This window comes from Arachis ipaensis, chromosome B7 (genome assembly GCF_059453495.1).
Source record: "Arachis ipaensis isolate K30076 ecotype BB chromosome B7, ASM5945349v1, whole genome shotgun sequence".
In the NCBI taxonomy this organism is placed as follows: Eukaryota; Viridiplantae; Streptophyta; class Magnoliopsida; order Fabales; family Fabaceae; genus Arachis; species Arachis ipaensis.
The window spans coordinates 73,468,975-73,488,419 of record NC_142442.1 but is presented as its reverse complement, the minus strand read 5'-3'; the positions used below and the strand labels follow the sequence as shown (position 1 = coordinate 73,488,419).

The window sequence follows — 19,445 nt, the reverse complement described above, 5'->3', positions numbered from 1 at the left end:
TTCTTTAGTGAGGCTTTTCATTCTGGCGTTTAACCTCCAGTTTAAGGTCAAACTGGAGGTTAAACTTCAATTCCAGCATTTCTTATCCTTCATGATTTTGACGTTTAAGCTCCAGTTTAGGCTTAAACTGGAACTTAAACTCCACATGTGATATTCAAGCTTCCTTTATTGATTTTGTTGCTTCCTTGCTTAGCCTCTTCTTCCCTGAAATCATCCAAACAATTGCATCAAAGTCTTGCAAAATTTCATGAGAAATCTTCCATTCATAGCATTTAAGTATTATAACTAAAACTCATGGAATATGCATCAAAATCATATTGTTTGGATGGTTCATTGCTTTGTTCTTCATTTAACCATTTTTGGTTACTTTAAGCTCAAGAAAATGCATAAAACAACTAAAACTAACAGAAAAATGCTAGTGAAACTAGCCTATGATGCCTTGGCATCACAACACCAAACTTAATACTTGCTTGTCCCTAAGCAAGTCCTGAGTTATTTGAGAAGAAAGTATGAAACAGAAAGCAATTACATTGGCTATATTAGCAAGCATTTGAAGTTCATCAGAAGGGTTTTATGCAGAAAGTTGCAGCATCACTTTTTCATACTTATCAGGTAGGATTATCACTTTTTCATTGCATCCATCAAACATTGCTATGGCCTCTTGTTATTCTTATGTTTTTGGCACTTTTCTTTTCTTTGTTTTCTTTTCTTTTTTTCTTAGAGCTCCTTTGCTCCTTGTTTGCTTAGTGTCATGTGTTGCACAAGCCTTTGGCATTTTCTTTTTCTTATCAGTGCACTACACATATCCACTTTAGGCATTTTAGTTCACATTTCTTCTTGAGACATTGGTGCCCAGCACCTCTTTGTGTGACTAAATGTTTTGTATTTAGGTTGCTCTTGATAATGGACTTTTGGTTGATAATCCCGGGTTAGTTAACCCAAGTTACCAAGTGTTGAAACACTCCTCAGAACCTATTCATCCAAGCATATCCTTAATACATAAACACCACAGGCATTTGTCTCAGAAGTTCAAACCATTGGTACCTAGCTTATTTTCTCAATTTTTTGCTTTTTGGTTGCCTTTTTCCGTGGCTTTTTCTTTTTCTTTTTCTTTCTTTTTCATGGCCAAAGACATTTATTCATCAAGATCCATAGACAATTTTCACTTTCTACATAAAAAATGATAATTCTACACTCTAATTCCAGTGATCTGACTAAACAATCAAGCATGCATACCACCACTTAATTCTACTTGATTTGTCACTAATTTAGCCAAGTTACTTTTGTTCAAACTTTTCTTTTATTTTTGGAAACAGAACAAGCATGGCACGCACTTGTTTAAGAAGGTGAAGTTATATCCAAACATCCAGGCATTCACTTTATTCAAAGCAATTAACAAACACACATACTAAAAAAAACTCCACATTCCAGAAAGATTCAACATTTACAGTTTAAACCAGAACACGCATGCTTTTGTTTGCCCTTTTTAAAGCATTATCAAGGAACAATACCACCTTGTGAAATTCCTTGTTTTCTCTTTGTTGTCAGGAAACAATTTGATTTCTCCTTCTTCTTCTAAATGTTGCTTCATGCTTTAAGGTTCTTGTTTCCTTTCCTGCAAAGAGTAATGAAGTTGCTTGCTTCTCAAGCACTTGAGTGGTTAGCTCAACTATGTGTGGGTAAGTATCGGATTCTTAGGTTGGTGTGTGAACACCAAACTTAGTCTCCCACTTACTTCTCTGTTCTTTGAATCCTTGAGTTATCTTGGAATGATGTTGCTACTAAGGGTTTTAAGCATTTCTGTGACTGCTTAGAATAGTTGTTCCTTTCATATAATTCAAAGGTTGTTGTGTTCAGTTGATCTTTATGGTGGAACACCAAACTTAGAGTCACACATTCCCCTTTGAATTATTGATCCATGAATTCATTGTTTGGTGTGAAACACCAAACTTAATTCTTTGCAATGCACAGAAACTACTTCCCCTTTTTATTGAAACAAATAAAAGAAACAGCAACAAGGTATTACCTCAGGTTGGGTTGCCTCCCAACAAGCACTTCTTTAACGTCATTAGCTTGACGGTCAGCTTCCTCAGTTGAGGTGATATTTAACTTTGTCCTTCTCCTCCACATCTCCCAAGTAATGTTTGAGTCTTTGACCGTTAACAATGAAGGTTCGTTGTGACTTTTCTTCCATGATTTCTACTTGTCCATAATTGGAGACCTTGGTGACAAGGAATGGTCCAGACCACCTTGATTTTAGCTTCCCTGGAAATAGCTTCAGCCTAGAATTGTAGAGCAATACTTTTTGCCCTTCTTCAAATTTCCTTGGGGCTATGTTGCTGTCATGCTTCTTCTTTGCTCTTTCTTTGTAAATTTTGGCATTCTCATAAGCTTTCGCTCTGAATTCTTCCAACTCTTGAATTTGCAACATCCTTCTTTCTCCAGCGGCTTTGTTGTCCAAGTTCAGAAGTTTCAAGGCCCAGTATGCCTTGTGCTCCAACTCCAGTGGCAGATGGCAAGCTTTTCCATATACTAGTTGGTAAGGAGACATTCCAATTGGTGTTTTGAAAGATGTCCTGTATGCCCAAAGAGCATCATCTAGCTTAATCGACCAGTCCTTCCTTGAAGTTCCCACAGTCTTTTCCAGGATCCTTTTGAGTTCTCTGTTAGATATTTCGGCTTGCCCACTTGTCTGTGGATGGTATGGTGTGGCTACCCTGTGTTTGACTCCATATTTTAGAAGCAATGCCTATAATGGTTTGTTGCAGAAGTGGCTTCCTCCATCACTGATGATTGCTCTTGGAACCCCAAAACGGCAAAAAATGTGTTTTCTGAGGAAGTTCATGACTACCTTATTATCATTGGTTGGAGTTGCTATTGCTTCAACCCATTTGGAGACATAGTCTACTGCCACAAGAATGTAATTATTTGAGTATGAGGAGGGAAATGGTCCCATGAAATCTATCCCCCATACATCAAACAATTCAAGTTCCAGAATGAATTGTTGTGGCATTTCATTTCTTCTTGGCAGGTTCCCAGCTTTCTGGCATTCATGGCAGTGCTTCACTAATTCTTTTGCATCTTTGAAGATAGTGGGCCAATAAAAACCACACTGCAACACCTTAGCTGCTGTTCTTTCTCCTGCAAAGTGCCCTCCATAAGTGGAGCCATGGCAGTCCCATAAAACTTCCCTTGCTTCTTCCTCGGATATGCATCTTCTGAGTATGCCATCGGAACATTTTTTGAACAAGTATGGTTCGTCCCAGATGAAGTATTTGGCATCATTTACCAATTTCTTCCTTTGATGTTTGTTAAATTCCAAAGGTAAACTCCCAGTGGCCTTGAAGTTTGCTATGTCTGCAAACCAGGGTGCTTTGTGAATTACCATGAGTTGTTCATCAGGAAAGCACTCATTTATATGTGTGCTTCGTGTGCTTCCTTCTTCACATGGTATCCTTGATAAATGATCTGCCACCTTGTTCTCTACACCCTTCTTGTCTTTGATTTCAATGTCAAATTCCTGCAACAAAAGAACCCATCTAATAAGTCTTGGTTTAGATTCTTGTTTAGCAAGTAAATATTTTAAAGCTGAATGATCAGTGAAGACAATGACTTTAGATCCAATGAGATAAGATCTAAATTTGTCAAATGCAAAGACTATTGCCAAGAGTTCTTTTTCAGTGGTTGTGTAATTCCTTTGGTTAGCATTCAAGACTTTACTGGCATAATAAATCACATGTACCAAATTGTCTTTCCTTTGTCCTAACACTGCCCCAATAGCAAGGTCTGATGCATCACACATCAGTTCAAAAGGTAAGTTCCAATCAGGTGGGGCAATGATAGGTGCAGAGGAAAGTTTTTGCTTCAAAAGTTCATAGGCTAGCATGCAATTTTTATCAAATACAAAGGGTGTATCAGAGACAAGCAAGTTACTCAAAGGTTTGGCTATTTTAGAAAAGTCTCTAATAAACCTTCTGTAAAAACCAGCGTGTCCCAAAAAACTCCTAACTGCCTTGACATTACTTGGTGGAGGTAGTTTTTCAATGATTTCCACCTTAGCTCTGTCCACCTCCATGCCTCTATTAGAGATTTTGTGGCCAAGGACTATTCCTTCTGTGACCATGAAATGACACTTTTCCCAGTTTAATACTAGGTTAGTCTCTTGGCACCTCTTAAGCACCAAGGCAAGGTGGTGTAGGCAGCTGGGAAAAGAATCCCCAAACACAGAAAAATCGTCCATGAAGACCTCAATAAATTTTTCAATCATGTCTGAAAAGATGGACAACATGCATCTTTGGAAAGTGGCAGGTGCATTGCACAATCCAAAGGGCATGCGTCTATAAGCAAAAACTCCATATGGACAAACAAATGATGTTTTCTCTTGATCACTCGGATCAACTACTATTTGGTTGTATCCTGAATATCCATCCAAGAAGCAATAGTAAGCATGTCCGGCAAGCCTTTCAAGCATCTGATCCATGAATGGGAGTGGGAAATGATCCTTTCTGGTGGCTTCATTGAGCTTCCTGTAGTCTATGCACATCCTCCACCCAGTGACAGTTCTTGTGGGTATGAGTTCGTTCTTCTCATTTGGTACCACAGTTATGCCACCTTTCTTAGGAACTACATGGATGGGACTAACCCATGGGCTATCAGAAATGGGGTAGATTACCCCTGCCTGCCATAACTTCCTGACTTCCTTTTGTACCACTTCTTTCATGACGGGATTCAATCTTCTCTGAGCTTGAATGGAGGGTCTAGCATCCTCTTCTAACAAGATTTTATGCATGCATATGGATGAACTTATCCCCTTCAAATCAGCTAGGGTCCATCCAATGGCATCTTGATGAGTTTGCAGCACCTTGATCAATTCTTCTTCCTGTTCTTGGCTCAGGGCAGAGCTAATGATAACAGGGTGACTCTCATCACTACCCAAGTATGCATACTTGAGATTAGGGGGCAAGGCTTTGAGCTCAGGTTTTGGTGCTTCCTTTTCTTCTTTCACTCTCTCTGGCATGCTTAGCATGGTTGTGTCAGCACCCTTGATATCACTAACTTCAATATCCTTGGTGAACTCCTCCTCTGCCAATTCCTTTATTGTTTCCTCAAAAGTTTCTTGTACTGCAATGTCCACTACATCAACCCTCATGCATTCCCTTAGTGATTCTGATGGATAGCTCATTGCCTTGAATACATTAAACACCAATTTCTCATCATGTAGTCTAAGAGTGAGTTCACCCTTTTGTACATCTATGATGGCTCCAGCAGTAGCTAGGAAGGGTCTTCCCAGAATTATTGAAGCTTTGGCTTCTTCCTCCATATCTAACACCACAAAATCAGCAGGAAATATAAATTCTCCCACTTTCACCAACAAATCCTCAACTATCCCATGAGGGAATTTAAAAGTTCGATCTGCCAATTGGAGGGCCATTCTTGTTGGTTTGGCTTCCTCAATCTTCATTCTTCTCATCATTGTTAGCGACATCAAATTGATGCTGGCCCCTAAATCACACAAGGCCTTCTCCACCATGACTTCTCCTATGATGCAGGGGATTTGGAAACTGCCTGGGTCCTTCAATTTCTGAGGCAATTTGTGCTGAATGATGGCACTGCATTCTTCAGTTAACAACACAGTTTCCTCATTTCTCCAGCTTCTCTTCTTGGTCATTAATTCTTTTAAGAATTTTGCATAGAGTGGCATTTGCTCTATTGCCTCAGCAAAGGGAATGTTGATTTGAAGCTTCTTGAAAATCTCCAAGAACCTGGAGAATTGGCCATCCTTTTCACTTTTCATCAAACGTTGAGGATAAGGTGCTTTAGGTGTGTAAGGCTTCAGGACCTCTTTTTCTTTTTCTTTTGTTGCAAACGGTGTAAAAGATTGTCCTTGTTCTTTGTCTTTCACATTTTCCTTTGCTTCATCCTCTGTGGTTTCCCTTGAGATCTCCTTTAGATTCTTTCCACTTCTGAGGGTTATGGCCTTACATTCTTCCCTTGCAATAGCCTTGGCAGCATGAGAACCGCTTGTCCCAGGGGCTTGCTTGGTCAAATACAAAATTTGATTTTCTAGCTTCTGGATGGCAGCTCCTTGGTTTTGCAAGTTAGAATTTACTTCTTCCTTAAAAGCTTTCAATTCAATTATGTCTTGGCTCATGGTTGCAAGCATTCCTTCTATCCGGTTTAATTGATCTTGAAATTGTTGGTTCGGATTAGGTTGGGTATGTTGATTATTTTGGCCATGATATGATGGTTGGGGGTAAGTGTTTTGTGTGGCTTGGTATGATCTTTGGTTGGAGTTTTGGTATGTGGAATTGTTATGTTGGTTGTGGTTGTAAGGTTTGTGGTTTTGTGGTTGGGTTTGTTGGTTTCCCCACCCAAAGTTTGGGTGGTTTCTCCAGCCTGGGTTGTAAGTGTTGGAATGTGGATCATATGATTGCCTTTGTTGGTTTCCCACATAGTTAGCCTCATCCCAATCACCTCCTTCAATGCTTACTTCCTCTTGATCTTGTGTGTGTATTGCAGCCACTTGCTTTGTTTCTAATTGCCTGGTAAGCTCTGCTAGTTGCTTGGCAAACACCTTGTTTTGGGCTAGAATTGTATCAACATGGTTCAGCTCCATGACTCCCTTAGTGTTGTGCCTTTCTGATGCATAGTAGTACTCATTCTCAGCCACTGTCTCGATCACTTCAATGGCTTCTTCCACAGTCTTTTTCCTGTTCAATGAACCTCCTGATGAATGGTCTACAGCCTTCCTTGATTCATAAGAGAGCCCATCATAGAAGATGTGCAATTGCACCCAATCATGGAACATGTTTGGTGGGCATTTCCTTGTCAAGTCCTTGAATCTCTCCCATGCCTCGTAGAGAGTTTCACCATCTTGTTGTCTAAAAGTCTGAACCTCAGATCGAAGCCTATTGACCTTTTGTGGAGGGTAGAAACGTGCCAGAAACTTGCTTTCCACCTCATCCCATGTTGTTAGACTCCCCCTTGGGAATGATTCCAGCCACTTAGCTGCTTTGTCCCTAAGTGAAAATGGGAACAAAAGCAGTTTATAGGCATCTTCCTGGACTCCATTGGACTTCACAGTGTCACAAATTCTCAGGAATTTTGTGAGATGTTGGTTTGGGTCTTCATTAGCACTTCCTCCAAAGGAACAATGATTCTCCACTAGTGATATTAGCTGTGGCTTGAGCTCAAAATTGTTGGCCTGAATGGGTGGTTTCTGGATGCTACTACCACAATTCCCAGAGGTTGGGTTTATGTATGAACTAAGAACCCTCCTCTCAGGGATGGCATCGTTTCCATCAGCTCTCTCATGGTTGTGAACTTCTCTATCCATGTTGAGATCTAAAGCTTCCTCAAAATTGTCCTCAGATTCTCCTTCAGATTCCTCTTCTCCCACTACTCTCTTCCCTCTTGCTTCTCTTCTAAGTCTATGAAGGGTCCTCTCTGGTTCGGTATATGGAGGAGTTGATGTCTCTCCTCTCCTACCTGTCATACAAGAACACAGCTCAAACACAAACAAGTGAAATACTCTTGGTTAATGGAAGAGTATGGTTAGCTCAATTGAGGAATTAATTCAAACAGTTAGTGAGTCAGTGAGTTAGTTGCATGAATTTAAAGGCATAAAGAAGGAAAGCATGTAACCAAGTGCAGAAATTAAAATTCAACAAGTATCTTGAACAGAATTAACAAAGCAAGAGAAAATTGCTCAATCTAGTTAGCTTCCAATTTGAGAATTGTCAATCGAAAACCAATCCCCGGCAACGGCGCCATAAACTTGATGCACATAAACTAGTTATGCTACGATTTAGGAAATTGCACGATCGGCAAAATTCCTTCCGGCAAGTGCACCGGTTATCGTCAAGTAAGAACTCACAATAGAGTGAGGTCGAATCCCACAAGGATTGGTTGAGTGAGCAATTCGGATTAGAAGTGTGTTCTAGTTGAGCGGAATCAAGATTGAGATGAGTATTGCGGAATGTAAAATTGGCGGGAAAAGTAAATGACAAGAAATTGAAATCGCGGAATCTTAAATTGCATGAATTAAAGAGCAGAAACTAAATTGCTGAAATTAAAAAGGGAATGGGGGTGATTGCATGAATTGAGTAGCAGAATGTAAAGAGAAAGTGGAAATCAGAAATGGGGGATTCATTGGGTTATAGGAGATATTGAGATCTCCGAATCAAAACATGTTTATCTCTTCCTCAACCAATGCGTTCATTGAATTTTGCTTGGCAATCTTATATGATTGGATCCCAATCCCTTGGCTCACCAATTCTCTCTAAAAATGAACAAATTCCCAATCCCTTGGTTTAAATGTTCATAAGAAGAGATGATGCTTGATCACTGATTATACCACACAATTTCATGAACCACAATTTGGTAGGATTACATGTCACAATATCCATCCAAACCCCAATCCAATTCACTGTGAGAAAGCTTCTCTAGCATGAATCCTCCTTTCCTTTCCCAAGGCTCTGAAGGATTCCAAGTATGAGTAGTTTCTTTCCCAAGACAACTACTCAATGGAATTAGATCGAGAAGCTTTCTAACAAAATTCAAGAGAAAAGATTGAAGAAGAAGATAAACTATTATTGATTCATTGAATTACAATAGAGCTCCCTAACCCAATGAAAGGGGGTTTAGTGAATCATAGCTCTGAATTCAATTACAAAGAAAAGGAAAACTAGCTAAAAGTGAAAGTAAAAGTCCTCTCTAACTTAACTTCTATCCTATTTATACACTTTCTATATTGAGCTTCAGTTGTGCTTCTTGGGCTTTGAGGCCTCTCCTTGCTTTCCTTTTGCCTTGGGTTTATGATCCATAATCTTGATGAGGTTGTTGATCCAAATCCTGTAACATTTATTGAGCCAACTTAGTGATAATCAAATAATGACACATGACTCAATAAATTGAGATTTCAAACTCATCAATCCTTCAGGCCCAATCCCATAAACCATGATATTCAATTGGGTTTCATACCAAAGTAAGTTTAAGTTAATATTTGTGCTCAAAGACTAACTTAAATCACAATATTTTTGGCCCAGAAACCTTTTCCAAGAGTGGCGTTTAAGTTGTAGTTTAAGCTTAAACTGCAGCTTAAACGCCAGACACTTCCAGTGAGGCCTTTTGTAGAAGCACGTTTAAGCTTCAGTTTAAGGTTAAACTGAAGCTTAAACGTGGAAATGGAAGGGCAGCCCTGGAGGTCGAACACGTTTAACCTCCAGTTTAAGGTTAAACTGGAGGTTAAACGTGGAAAAGGGTGGAGGCATACTGGAGGTCGAACACGTTTAACCTCCAGTTTGAGGTCAAACTGGAGGTTAAACGTGGAAGCTTAGAATGGTAGCCCTGGAGGTGTCGAACACGTTTAACCTCCAGTTTGAGGTCAAACTGGAGGTTAAACGTGGAAATGGAGAGAGCAACCCTGGAGGAGAAAAGCTGTCGAACACGTTTAAGCTCCAGTTTGAGGTCAAACTGGAGCTTAAACGTGGAAATGGCTCCCTGGTGCTCTTCCCACTCCTGGCGTTTAACCTCCAGTTTGAGGTCAAACTGGAGGTTAAACGTGGAACTCCTCCCTGGGTGGCATACTCATTCTGGCGTTTAACCTCCAGTTTGAGGTCAAACTGGAGGTTAAACGTGGAATGCTTCTTTAGTGAGGCTTTTCATTCTGGCGTTTAACCTCCAGTTTAAGGTCAAACTGGAGGTTAAACTTCAATTCCAGCATTTCTTATCCTTCATGATTTTGACGTTTAAGCTCCAGTTTAGGCTTAAACTGGAACTTAAACTCCACATGTGATATTCAAGCTTCCTTTATTGATTTTGTTGCTTCCTTACTTAGCCTCTTCTTCCCTGAAATCATCCAAACAATTGCATCAAAGTCTTGCAAAATTTCATGAGAAATCTTCCATTCATAGCATTTAAGTATTATAACTAAAACTCATGGAATATGCATCAAAATCATATTGTTTGGATGGTTCATTGCTTTGTTCTTCATTTAACCATTTTTGGTTACTTTAAGCTCAAGAAAATGCATAAAACAACTAAAACTAACAGAAAAATGCTAGTGAAACTAGCCTATGATGCCTTGGCATCACCATCTCCTTCATTTTCTTCTTCTACTCTTTTTTTCTTCTTTTGCTCGAGAACGAGCAAAGCTTCTAAGTTTGGTGTGTTAAAAGCATTGCTTTTTATTTTTCCATAACCATTTATGGCACCAAAGGCCGGAGAAACCTCTAGAAAGAGGAAAGGGAAGGCAAAAGCTTCCACCTCCGAGTCATGGAAGATGGAGAGATTCATCTCAAAGGTCCATCAAGACCACTTCTATGAAGTTGTGGCCAAGAAGAAGGTGATCCCCGAGGTCCCTTTCAAACTCAAAAAGGGTGAATATCCGGAGATCCGACATGAGATTCGAAGAAGAGGTTGGGAAACTCTCACCAACCCCATTCAACAAGTCGGGATCTTAATGGTTCAAGAGTTCTATGCCAATGCATGGATCACCAAGAACCATGATCAAAGTGTGAACCCGGACCCAAATAATTGGCTTACAGTGGTCTGAGGAAATGCTTAGATTTCAGTTCGAAAAATGTAAGTTTGGCATTCAACTTGCCCATGATGCAAGGAGATGCACGCCCCTACATTAGAAGGGTCAACTTTGATCAAAGGTTGGACCAAGTCCTCATAGACATTTGTGAAGAGGGCGCTCAATGGAAGAGAGATTCAAGAGGGAAGCCGGTTCAACTAAGAAGGCATGACCTCAAGCTCGTGGCTAGGGGATGGTTGGAGTTTATTCAACGCTCAATCATTCCCACTAGCAATTGGTCTAAAGTTACTATAGACCGGGCTATCATGATCCATAGCATCGTGATTGGAGAGGAAGTAGAAGTTCATGAGGTTATATCCCCAGAACTCTACAAGGTGGCGGACAAGTCCTCTACTTTGGCAAGGTTAGCCTTCCCTCATCTCATTTCTCACCTCTACAATTCAGCTAGAATTGACATAGAGGAAGACATCATCATTGATGAGGACAAGCCCATTACTAAGAAAAGGATGGAGCAAACAAGAGAGCCCACTCATGGACAAGAGTATGAGGAAATTCCTCACCATGAAATCCTTGAGATGTCTCAAGGGATGCACTTTCCTCCACAAAACTATTGGGAGCAAATCAACACCTCCCTAGGAGAATTAAGTTCCAATATGGGACAACTAAGGGTGGAGCACCAAGAGCATTCCATCCTCCTCCATGAAATTAGAGAAGACCAAAGAATCATGAGGGAGGAGCAACAAAGGCAAGAAAGAGACATTGAGGAGCTCAAGCACTCCATAAGATATTTAAGAGGAAGAACAAGCCGTCATCACTAAAGTGGACCCGTTCTTTAATTTCCTTGTTCTTATTTTTCTGTTTTTCGAAAATTATGCTTTATGTTTTATTTATATTTGTATCTTCATTACATGATCACTAGTGTCTAAGTGTCTATGCCTTAAAGCTATGAATTTTCTATGAATCCATCACCTTTCTTAAAATAAAAAATGATCTAAAAACAAAAGAACTAGAAATACATGATTTCAAATTCATCCTTGAAACTAGTTTAATTATTTTGATGTGGTGACAATACTTTTTGTTTTCTGAATGAATGCTTGAACAATGCATATTTTTGATATTGCTGTTTATGAATGTTAAAATTGTTGGCTCTTGAATGAATAATGAAAAAGGAGAAATGTTATTGATGATCTGAAAAATCATAAAATTGATTCTTGAAGCAAGAAAAAGCAGTGAAAAAGAAGAAGCTTGCGAAAAAAAAGAGAAAAAAATGGCGAAAAGAAAAAGAAAGAAAAAGAAAAAGCAAGAAGAAAAAGCCAGTAACACTTTAAACCAAAAGGCAAGGGTAAAAAGGATCTAAGGCTTTGAGCGTCAGTGGATAGGAGGGCCCACAGGAATAAATCCTGGCCTAAGCGGCTAAACCAAGCTGTCCCTAACCATGTGCTTGTGGCGTGAAGGTGTCAAGTTAAAAGCTTGAGACTGAGCGGTTAAAGTCGTGGTCCAAAGAAAAAAGAGTGTGCTTAAGAACCCTGGACACCTCTAATTGGGGACTCTAGCAAAGTTGAGTCACAATCTGAAAAGGTTCACCCAGTTATGTGTCTGCGGCATTTATGTATCCGGCGGTAATACTGGAAAACAAAATGCTTAGGGCCACGGCCAAGACTCATAAAGTAACTATGTTCAAGAATCAACATACTGAACTAGGAGAATCAATAACACTATCTAAATTCTGAGTTCCTATAGATGCCAATCATTCTAAACTTCAAAGGATAAAGTGAGATGCCAAAATTGTTCAGAGGCAAAAAGCTACTAGTCCCGCTCATCTAATTGGAGCTAAGTTTCATTGATATTTTGGAATTTATAGTATATTATCTTATTTTTATCCTATTTGATTTTCAGTTGCTTGGGGACAAGCAACAATTTAAGTTTGGTGTCCTGATGAGCGGATAATTTATACGCTTTTTGGCATTGTTTTTAGGTAGTTTTCAGTATGTTTTAATTACTTTTTAGTATATTTTTATTAGTTTTTATTCAAAATTCACATTTCTAGACTTTACTATGAGTTTGTGTATTTTTCTGTGATTTCAGGTAATTTCTGGCTGAAATTGAGGGACCTGAGCAAAAATCTGATTCAGAGGCTGAAAAAGGACTGCAGATGCTGTTGGATTCTGACCTCCCTGCACTCAAAGTGGATTTTCTGGAGCTGGATAAGCCTAATTGGCGCGCTCTCAATTGCGTTGAAATGTAGACATCCTGGGCTTTTTAGCAATGTATAATAGTCCATACTTTGCCCGAGATTTGATGGCCCAAACTGGCATTCCAAGTCAGTATAAGAATTCTGGCGTCAAAACGCCAGAACTGGCATAAAAGCTGGAGTTAAACGCCCAAACTGGCACCAAAGCTGGCGTTTAACTCCAAAAAATATCTCTACACATGAAAACTTCAATGCTCAGCCCAAGCACACACCAAGTGGGCCCAGAAGTAGATTTCTGCATTATTTACTTATTTCTGTAAACCATAGGTTACTAGTTTTCCATAAATAGGACCTCTTACTATTGTATTTTCATATCTGGGAATCTTTAGTTCATCTTTTGATCTCTTGATCACGTTTTGAGGACTGGACTCACGGCCATGCCTAGACCTTTTGTTCTTATGTAGTTTCACGGTGGAGTTTCTACACACCATAGATTAAGGTGTGGAGCTCTGCTGTTCCTCATGAATTAATGCAAAGTACTATTATTTTTCTATTCAATTCAAGCTTATTCTTATTCCAAGATTTTCACTCGCACTTCAACCTGATGAATGTGATGATCCGTGACACTCATCATCATTCTCACCTAAGAACGCGTGCCTGACAACCACTTCTGTTCTATCTATAATAGCTTGAGTGTGTATCTCTTAGCCTCCATTCCAAAAGATCGGAGTCTTCGTGGTATAAGCTAGAATTATTGGCGGCCATTCTTGAGATCCGGAAAGTCTAGACCTTGTTTGTGGTATTCCGAGTAGGATCTGGAATGGGATGACTGTGACGAGCTTCAAACTCGCGAGTGTTGGGCGTAGTGACAGACGCAAAAGGATCAATGGATCCTATTCCAACATGATCGGGAACCAACAGCTGATTAGCCGTGCGGTGACAGCATATTTGGACAATTTTCACTGAGAGGACGAGAGGTAGTCATTGACAACGGTGATACCCAACATACAGCTTGCCATGGAAAGGAGTATGAATGATTGGATGAAGACAATAGGAAAGCAGAAGCTCAGGAGGAACAAATCATCTTCATACGCTTATCTGAAATTCTCACTAATGAATTACATAAGTATCTCTATCTTATTTTATGTTTTATTCATATTTTAATTATCAAAACCTCATAACCATTTGAATCTGCCTGACTGAGATTTACAAGATGACCATAGCTTGCTTCAAGCCAACAATCTCCGTGGGATCGACCCTTACTCACGTAAGGTTTATTACTTGGACGACCCAGTGCACTTGCTGGTTAGTTGTGCGGAGTTGTGAAAAGGAGTTGAGATTACAATCGTGCGTACCAAGTTTTTGGCGCCATTGATGATCACAATTTCGTGCACCAAGCTTCAACCATAATGAGGCTAGATTTACATTGCCAACCATTAAACATTCTCCTCTTATGCTTCATTCCACAAAGCATCCTAAGTTGGCCATCCGTTTCAAGCAAACCAAATTTAAGTGGGATAATAAAGCTAAGATTTAGAAGTTTTACCCACTCAAATGAAGGATTAGATGGCAACCTAGGTGGAGAAGTTCCCAATGGTCGTGATAGAGCACGTTCCACTCCCGTCCATCCTCTTCTAGAGGCTTCCACCACTTGGCAAGGTTCTTCAAGCTCTACCTCTTGCCAAGCTTCCTCAAGTTCACATTCTTCTTCACCAATGTCCTCTAGCTCTTCCCCATCACTCAAATCATACATAGAAGGTTGAGTGAAATCTACCTCATCATCAATTCCAAGTATAGTGGAGAAGGATTCCTCAAACTCAAAAGGATCATATGTTGGTGCGGAATCATCATAAATAGGAGGGCCTATTACTTAGAACACTTCTTCCAATTCTTCAATTACATTGTGCCTTGGAGGTTGTGCACTCTTCTCCTCAACATCAACTTCAAACTCCATGAAAGAAGGCTCTTCAATTTGTGATTCCTCTATGTACTCAATATATCCTAAGTCGCCAACCACTACTTCCTCTTGTTCAATAATATCGACCTCCTCCTCTTGTTACACTTCTTGCTTTAACTCCTCTTCTTCACCTTGGAGCTTTAAGTTCACTCCCTCACTAAGCTCTTTGGTTGCCTCTCCATATTCAACAATGGGAGTGCCTTGATCGCGTAAGCTTAGGAAGGATGAGACTATGTTGCTAATGGCTTCTACCATGATAGCCGTCTTGGCTTTTAACTCCTTAAACTTCTTTTCATCTTCCTCTTGTTGCCTTAAGATATGAGATTCCAGATCTCTTAGTTCTAGCATGAGGGCTTCATCGAGAGGCAGTGGTGGAAGAGGGGGTTTATTGTTTGAGGGAAGGGTATTGTAGTTGGAAGATAGTTCATATTGGTGAAATTTTTGAGGTGGTGTGTATGGACTTTGTGGTTCATGGGGGTATTGGTGTTGGAATGGTGGTGGCTCTAGGTATGGTTGATATGGTGGTTGGTATGGTGGATATGGGTTGGGGTCATATAGAGGTGAATGGTGGTATGAGGTTTGTGAGTATGGTGGAGGGTTATATTGAGGAGGGGGTTCATATGCATATGATGCTTGTGGTTGACAACCACAATGAGGGTCATCACATACATTAGATTGATATGCACCAAGATTTGAATTGTACCCATAAGAAGCCGGAGGAGGTTGTTGCCAAAAAGGTTGTCCATAAGCTTGGGGCTCCTTCCACCTTTGATCTCCAAATCTTTGATGCATATCCTCATTGTAGCTTCTATTCCCAACTCCTACAATATAATTATAACCACACTCATAGTCAACAGGATGAGAATTCATAGTGACAAGAGAAAATAAAAACAAATACCAATAAGAACAAAGAGAGCAAAATCCTACAACTAGCAAAAACTAACAAACAAGCCAAAAATCAAGCTATTCATAATATATACAATAGCCAACAACATAGCACCATTGCAATTCCCCGGCAACGGCGCCATTTTAATGTTCGGTTTTCTTGTACGGTCTAGAATTTCATAAATGAAATCTCGTTGCAAGTATAGCTTCTAAACCAACAAAGAATCCTCACATGCAAAAATATTGGTTGTCACAAGTACAAACCCCAATAAGAATTAACCAAAGTATTGAAACCTCGGGTCGTCTCACAAGGAATTGCAATGAAGTGGTCAATTATTGGCTATGACGGAACAAGGGGCAAGAAATTAAATGGGCAAGAATTTAAATGACAAGAAGAGAAAATCAAGAATTAATAAAGGCAAGGTAAAGAACTCTTGGCTAGACATAGGTAATTGAGATCACCATCCTTGTCTACAAACCATGTATTGACAATTATGAGGAACCAAGCTCATTAAGTCTACTTACAAAAGCCTTAAGTACGTAATATCTACTCCTAGGCTCGAATTATGTCAAATGGATTGATCAACTAGCAACTAATTAACTTAGTAGTACGCTAGAGTCAATGGTTATCAAATTGACCACTAAGGGTTCTCAAATCACCAATTCAATGAGACCCAATGACTCAAGATCACTCAATTCCCTTAGCCTAGGCCAAGAGTCAAGAAAACTACTCAAAAACTAGAGGAAACATTCTATCAAACATCTAGTGTGCAATAAAAGTAAACATCACAAAATGCAAGAATTAACAAGATTCATAATCATCATGAGCAAGAAATATAAATCTACCAACTACCAATTACAAGGAAAGTAAGATCACAACTCAAATCAACAATAAAAGAACATCAACATCAAATTTCATTAAAAGATATCCAAATCCAACATGAGTACATGAACATAAAAGAGGCATAAAAGTAAAATTAACATCACAAACTAAGAATGAAAGTGTAAAAGCAAGAATTCATAAAGGAAACAAGATGAAAACATGAAATTGGACCTAGATCTAAGAGAAATTAACCTAATCCTAACCTAATTCTAGAGAGAAGAGGGAGCTTCTCTCTCTAGAAAACTAACTAAAGGCTCATCGTGACTAACTAAGTGCTCCCCCTTGCTCAAGCTTGAATTCTGCATGAAATACCCTAAAAAACGAGTTAGATTTGGGCCTGGGCAGCTCAGAAATCGCCCCCAGCATTTTGCCTTTAAGTGAGTCACATGCAAACATCGACGCGTATGCGTGGGTCACGTGTACGCGTCACTTGGCAATTTCCTATCCACGCGTACGCGCCATGTACGCGTACGCGTCGCCATGCAACGTCACTTCTGTGTGCGCGCGTCTGCGGCGCATGCGCGTCCATTGATGTACTCCCAATCCTTATTTCCTCATGCATTCTCTACTTTGCATGCGTTTCTCTTCACTTCTTCCATCCAATACTTGCCTTATGAACCTGAAATCACTCAACAAACACGTCAAGGCATCGAATGGAATTAAAGTGAATTAAAATCACCAATTTAGGGCCTAAAAAGCATGTTTTTATACTTAAGCACAAATTAAGGGAGAATTACAAAATCATACTATTTCATTGAATAAATGTTGGAAAAGATGATAAAATTCCCCCAAAATAAGCATAAGATAAACCACAAAATTGGGGTTTATCAGGTTCCAACACTTCCTTCTCTTTTGATTCCTTCGCTTGTACAAGATCAGTCCTTCGTTCTTGTTCTTTCTCCTTCAAGTTTTTCTGGGAATTTCTTTGGCTGTGTTCTGTTAGCTTGCTAGTGTCTTCTTCCAAGATTTCTTCATTTGTAAGAGTGATTACCTTGCATTCTTCCCACCTTACATTCTTTGTTTCTTCTCTTGGATTCTTCTCTGTGTCACTTCGGAAGCTATTATTAGGCTTAGGAATTTGCTGAGACAAGTATCCTACTTGTGATTCCAGTCTCTTGATGGTGTCCCCCCGGTTTTTCATGCTGAATCTTACTTCCTTCTTGAATTTCTTGTTCTCTTTAACTTTCTTACACAGGTCTACAAGCATGGCCTCAATCTTGGATATTCTATCATCATGTGGTGATGGTGGATTGGAATTGGGTTGTTGAGAGTGGGAATTTGGCGCTTGATATGGAGGCTGAGTGTAAGTATTTTGTGAGGCTTGGTATGATCTTTGATTGGGTTGTTGGTAGGTTGAGTTGTTGTAGTGGTTGGAGTTGTGAGGTCTTTGGTCTTGGCTCTGGTTTTGTTGGTTTCTCCACCCAAATTTTGGGTGGTTCTTCCAACTAGGATTGTAGGTTTTGGAGTATGGGTCATGAGATTATCTTGATAAATTTCCAATGTAGTTGGCCTGCTCCAAATCTCCTCCTTCTTCTGCAGTGAACTCCTCTTGGGTTATTGCTGGTTGAGTATTGATTGTTGCAACTTGGTTCTTCTCCATTTACTTAGTTAGATCAACTAGTTACTTAGCAATCATTTTGTTCTGAGCCATAATTGCATCCATGTTGTTCAACTCCATCACTCCTCTATTGTTGCCTCTTTCAAAGGCATAGAAATACTCATTATTAGCCACTATCTCAATGACATCAATAGCTTCTTCAATGGTCTTCTTCTTATTAAGAGAACCTCCAGAAGAGTGGTCCAGAGCCTTTTTCGACTCATATGATAGCCCTTCATAGAAGATATGTAGTTGCACCCACTCGTTGAATATATCTGGGGGACACTTCCTTGTCAAGTCTTTATACCTTTCCCATGCTTCATACAAGGTCTCCCCATCTTGTTGTCTGAATGTCTGGACCTCTGCTCTCAGCCTATTGACTCTTTGTGGAGGATAGAACCTTATCAAGAATTTGTTTACCACATCTTCCCAAGTTGTGAAGATCTCTTTAGGAAATGACTCTAGCCATTTAGATGCCTTGTCCCTGAGAGAGAATGGGAACAAGAGCAATCTATAGGTGTCAGGATGAACACCATTGGACTTCACAGTGCCACAAATTCTTAGGAATGTGGTCAAATGTTGATTTGGGTCCTCTTGGGTACTTCCTCCGAATGAACAATTATTTTGGACGAGAGTAATGAGCTGTGGCTTCAATTCGAAGTTATTGGCATGAATTGTTGGTTTGAGAATGCTTCTCCCACAATTCCCAGGATTGGGATTTATGTAGGACCCTAGCACTCTTCTCTCTTGTGGAGCATGATTAGCTACACCTTCTCCAGCATAGTTATGTACCTCTTCCTCCATAGCAAGATTTAGATCTTCTTCCAACTCTTCTTCTCCAACTACTCCCTTGGCTCTTGCTTCCCTCCTTAATCTAAGGAAGGTCCTCTCAGGTTCACTATCAAAAGAGGTTGAAGCTCCTCTTCTACCTGTCATGCACTCAGGAAACACAGGCAAACAATAAATGGAGAATTCATAGTTAATGCAAAAAAAATGTGGTTAGAGAAATTAATCGAACAGTTAGTGAGTTAGTGAATTAGTTGAGCTGGAAAGTAAAAGAACAAAGAAAAATAACTGAAAATGTAAAAAGAAATAACTGTAAACAACAAAAGAAAAGAAAAATTGCTTAATCTAGTTATCCTCCAATTTAATCATTGTCAATACATAATCAATCCCCAGCAACGGCACCATAAACTTGATCTCCCAAAAACTTGTCTCTCAACAAATTTTCACCGACAAGTACACCGGATTGTCGTCAAGTAAAAATTCACAATAGAGTGAGGTCGAATCCCACAGGGATTGATTGTTGATCAACTTTAATTAGAGGAATGTTCTAGTTGAACTGAATCAAATTTGAATTGGGATGTGCAGGAAATTAAATGGCGGGAAAAG

General features: G+C 39.6%; 1 protein-coding gene and 2 non-coding genes across 3 annotated transcripts; 2 read left to right on the top strand and 1 right to left on the bottom strand.

Moving 5' to 3' along the window:
* Positions 1-6,806: 6,806 nt before the first annotated feature.
* Positions 6,807-6,910, top strand: LOC148552994 (small nucleolar RNA R71). The gene has a single exon (XR_015892603.1). It is a non-coding gene; the product is annotated as a small nucleolar RNA R71 (small nucleolar RNA).
* Positions 6,911-17,936: 11,026 nt separating this feature from the next.
* On the bottom strand, positions 17,937-18,989 carry LOC148552992 (uncharacterized). The gene is given in 1 exon segment (XM_088494753.1): positions 17,937-18,989. A coding segment is annotated over 1 exon segment (1,053 nt).
* LOC148552993 (small nucleolar RNA R71) lies at positions 18,322-18,428 on the top strand. The gene has a single exon (XR_015893870.1). It is a non-coding gene; the product is annotated as a small nucleolar RNA R71 (small nucleolar RNA).
* Positions 18,990-19,445: the final 456 nt, after the last annotated feature.